Source organism: Sceloporus undulatus, chromosome 3 (genome assembly GCF_019175285.1).
Source record: "Sceloporus undulatus isolate JIND9_A2432 ecotype Alabama chromosome 3, SceUnd_v1.1, whole genome shotgun sequence".
In the NCBI taxonomy this organism is placed as follows: Eukaryota; Metazoa; Chordata; class Lepidosauria; order Squamata; family Phrynosomatidae; genus Sceloporus; species Sceloporus undulatus.
Genome location: NC_056524.1, coordinates 166,028,887 through 166,033,262, shown reverse-complemented (window position 1 = coordinate 166,033,262; position 4,376 = coordinate 166,028,887). Strand labels below are relative to the sequence as shown.

The window sequence follows — 4,376 nt, the reverse complement described above, 5'->3', positions numbered from 1 at the left end:
CGTTGTGAGTGGAGGGAAATCCTGTTCTTTCTTAATGTGCTAATTATGTGATAACCAAGTGATGTGGCATGCCTTGCCCTTCTATAACAGTATGATTTGTAAGGGAGGAGTGGTTATAGATTTAGCACTTCCATTACAGGGCTTTACTGTTCTTCACTACTTTCCTCTCACCAAAGAATGAGGGAAAGCACTTCACTGTGCTACAGGAACACTATATGTCAGGATAGCTGCCAGATGGAGGCATTATGAAGCGGGAGTGGGACTTACAGCCCTCAGAAGTCATTGAACTGCAGTTCCCATTATCCACTGTCATGGGTTGTGCTGCCTAAAGACTACCAACAGCCGCAGAGCCAAGTATTGCCCACCTTGGTTATAAATGTGAATTCATTGGAAACCCTCACTGACACACTTCTCGCACAGCAGGACTACCACAAACCAGATCTGGGGAAAGTTCCTTTTTTTGGTTCATAACCTGTTGGGATTGTAGAAGCTGCGCCTTCAGAAGTCCAATGCATAGACCTGAGTGCTAGTCCTGACTAGAGTATATCCACTTTAGAATCAATGTGATTTATATAAGGATTGACCTGAAATTTCTAGCATTGCAGAGAGTGAGACACTGAATCTAAAATGGATTCAATAGACCTACTCTAGCAGGGATCAAGCAGGATTCAGGCACCAAGTGACATGGAAGACTTTGTGTTAGTTGCATACATTCCTCACCAGCAATCTACTTAAAGAGAGAGTATGAGAAGTGAGAGGATGGGAGGGTGTTATATTATTCTGAAGGAAACAAAGGAGCAAACAGAGACAGGCATCTGCCCAAACTCTTTCACTCTCTCCAGGCAACACTGAGTTCTTATCCACACAGACCATAACAGTATCCAGCATCCACAAGTAAGAAAGAGCTGGTAAGAGCAACTCTACCACCTTCTCTGCCTTGCATGCTTTAGCCCTCCAGACCCTGGAAATGAGGGGAGGTGGGTTCAACTCTCTCCCCAAGATTAGGTTAGGGAAGGCTGAGTCCCCTCGAAATTATTTGGCAAAGGTGAACCACCAAGACTACCACACAGTTGAGCTGTGTGCCATCAGAGGTGCATTAAATGATCAAACATCAATAGAAGTATGGTGTCTGGATCAAGGGAAGTAATGGTGCCACTTTATTTTCTTTTGGTCAGGCCTCACCTGGAATACTGCATCCAGTTCTGGGCACCGCAATTCAAGAAGGATGTGGAGAAGCTGGAGCGTGTCCAAAGGAGGGCGACTAAAATGGTAAAAGGACAAAATACGATGCCTTATGAGAAGCGACTCAGGATGCTGTGTATATTTAGCCTGGAGAAGAGAAGGTTAAGAGGTGATATGATGGCCCTGTTTAAATATTTGAAGGGATGTCATATTGAGGAGGGAGCAAGCTTGTTTTCTGCTGCTCCAGAGAACAGGACATGGAGCAATGGATGCAAGCTCCAGGAAAAGAGATTCCACCTCAACATTAAGAGGAACTTCCTGAGAGTAAGGGCTGTCCGACAGTGGAACAAACTCCCTTGGAGTGTAGTGGAGTCTCCTTCCTTAGAGGTCTTTAAGCAGAGGCTGGATAGCCATTTGTCAGAAGTGCTTTGTGTGTCCCTACATGGCAGAGGGTTGGACTGGATGGCCCTTGGGGTCTCTTCCAAACCTGTGATTTTATAACTAAGAAATATTAAGATAGTAATTGTCGTTGAGCCCTTCCAGGAATAACAGACTGCCTAAAGTCCCTATGACTTACTTACTTGAGGCTAGGCTATGCTGAACACATGGAGTGCACTTCTAAGTAGGCATGGTGCTTGTGAGAACCTTCATATGTTGGGATGAATGTAAGGGGAAAGTCATTGGCCCTCTTTCTGCAGACAGGCAAAATCAATACCAACCTGCCTGCCAAAGTTGATCCACTTTAAAAACTGTTCTGGAAACTCAGATCCCACCCCACTCACCCACCCCCAAAAAGCTCATAGGAGAAAGTCTTGTGTAGTCCTTGGGGTCAGTCCTTGGGAAAGCTTCTCTCCCCTCTGATTATTTTTAGGGGAAGGAGAAGAGGAGTTGGTGGAATGGGTATGGCTTGAGGATCACTTCTCCAAATGGCAACTTTTTCTCAAAGCTGGAAAGGAGCAGCATGAAGTGCCCTCAGCCAAATCCTTGAATACCAAGAGACACCTTGCAACCATTGACTCCTTTTGCCAGCAGGGAAGGAAAAGGGTTGAAGTGAGCGCAATGCAGGTCGATAAATGAGATGCCCATTCCTAATCCAGATTAGGAGAGCTTGATTTGAATGTAGGCTCAATCCCTGCCCTTGCTCAGCCTGGAATATGTATGGTCCGCTCCGGGCCCACAACCAACTCCAACTCCCAGAATTCCATAGCCTTGAGCCAGAAAAGAGTTAAACCGGTGCCAATCCGGTTTATTTTTCCAGTGTGGATGCAGCCCTCCTTGGCTGGGCTTTGGAGACCAGAGGCCCTCTGGGGATGCTTTGCTTCCCCTCCCTTTCCCGCCCTCAGACACGGCTCCGTTCCCACGACTGGCAGAACCCGCCATCGAGCCCGGTCTTTCCATGGCTGCCTCGGAGAAGGGAAGTGGGTCGGGGGCGGAGGGAAGGAGGGGATCCCGCCCGGACTCGCCTCCGGCCCTGATCCGATGGAGGTTTCCGGAAAAGCCTCCCAAAAAAGGCAGCGAGGGGGAGGAGGAGGCTCGCCGGATGCTCGCCTTTTTTAGGCATGGAGGCTCGGCGACCGGAATATATATATAGAGAGAGAGCGGGGGGGAGGTGTGTGTGTGTGTGTATATATATATATATATATATATATATACTATAGATGAGAGAGCGAGATGCTTATCAAAACGAAAGTTCTGCATCGACGCCGCCCACAAACAAACCAAAAAGAAGCAGAGCGAAAAAAAATACCCACTTTCCCCGCAAAGCCTGATTTCCGACCCGGGTTCCGACGTGCAAAATCCCGATTCTTCCCCGACCACCCTTCCTTAGAACGCGTGTCTTCCTGCTCACTCAGAGTAAGCAGAGCCAAAGGCTGGAAAAGCCCCCCGCCCAGCTCCAGCCACTCAGGGCCCGCCATGCAAATTTCCCATTGTGACGTCGCCTCCCCTCATCTCCCCCCCTCCGTCATCTCCCCCCTCCCTCCCTGGGCCCTGTTCCTCTCAGTCCTTATATGGGCAGTGACGTCGCGGGCATTCAGGGCCTCCCCATAAATACTTCAGAGCGAGACTTTTCCACCCGCGGCCCCGTTGCCATTCATTAAAAACACCCGGCGGCCCTTCATTCGCACCGGCGTCCCAGCAACTAACTCCGGGGGCAGTTGGGGAAGAAGACAGAGGGAAGCCTGGCCCAAGCCCCAAGTTGACCCCCTCCTCCTCCTCCTCCTCATTATTATTATTATTATTATTGCTGATCTGCCCTCCCCATCCCAACCCTGGAGGTTCCCCCCGGCTCCTTCCCTTAGGATGGCGGCCAAGGCGGTGGACAAGCTCCCCGTCGGCCTTGGGGGCGGCTTCGTGCACCACTTGCCCGAGAGCCTTTACTCCGTGGAAGAGCTGGCCGCCGGGATCGGCTTCCCTAATGGGGAACCCTTGGGCCCCGAGGCTGCAGGAGGAGGAGGAGGAAGAAGAACGGGAGGAGGACCCTTTGAGCAGATCGTCGGAGGGAACGGAGGTAAGGACACCTCCAGCAGAAGGAGGAGGAGGAGGAGGAGGATCGTTTTCACTTGTGTGGCTCAAGGCTATGGAATTCTGGGAGTAGAGCTCCGGACCCCACAACAAACTCCAACTCCCAGAATTCCATAGCCTTGAGCCACACAAGTGAAAGCGGGACCAAACCGGGTTCTCTCTCCAATATGGATGCTGACCCTCTTTTCCTTCCCCCGCAGATGGCTTGATGGAGGCGGAGATGGTGGAGAAGCGTGGCTCCCCCCTGGAGCTCCAGTTCTCCTGCCCCGGCTTCCCTCCGACCCCTCGCCCCTCGGGACAACCGCCCTTCGCCTACATGGGCAAGTTCTGCATCGACGCCGCCCAGCAGTACCCCGGATCCGGGCCAGCCTCCTGCTACGGCCCCGACGGCATCCTCAACCTGGTCAGCGCCGGCATCCTGCAAGGAGTGGCCGCCCCGTCCTCCGCCACCCCTTCCTCCTCTTCCTCCTCTACTACTCCCTCCGCCTCCGTCGGGTCCCCGAACAACGCCTTCTCTTGCTCCGAGGTGGAGCAGCACATGTACTCCCCTCCGCCTTACTCCGCTTGCGGGGATGTCTACCCTCCTGCTGCTGCTTTGCAAGGGGCTCCTGAAGGCTGCCCGGCTTTCTTGTCCGCCCCGTCGGGTCCCTTCCAGCCTCAGCCTCCTTCCT

At 52.1% G+C, this 4,376-nt stretch overlaps 1 protein-coding gene across 1 annotated transcript in view; it reads left to right on the top strand.

The window, feature by feature from the left end:
* The first annotated feature begins 3,277 nt into the window (after positions 1-3,277).
* EGR2 (early growth response 2) overlaps positions 3,278-4,376 on the top strand; it is a 3,691-nt gene continuing 2,592 nt past the window's right edge. Inside the window, 2 exon segments of the mRNA XM_042456367.1 lie at positions 3,278-3,691; positions 3,906-4,376. The exon segment at positions 3,906-4,376 is cut by the window's right edge and continues 11 nt beyond it. Coding sequence (XP_042312301.1) covers positions 3,484-3,691; positions 3,906-4,376 — 679 coding nt within the window. The 5' untranslated portion in view covers positions 3,278-3,483.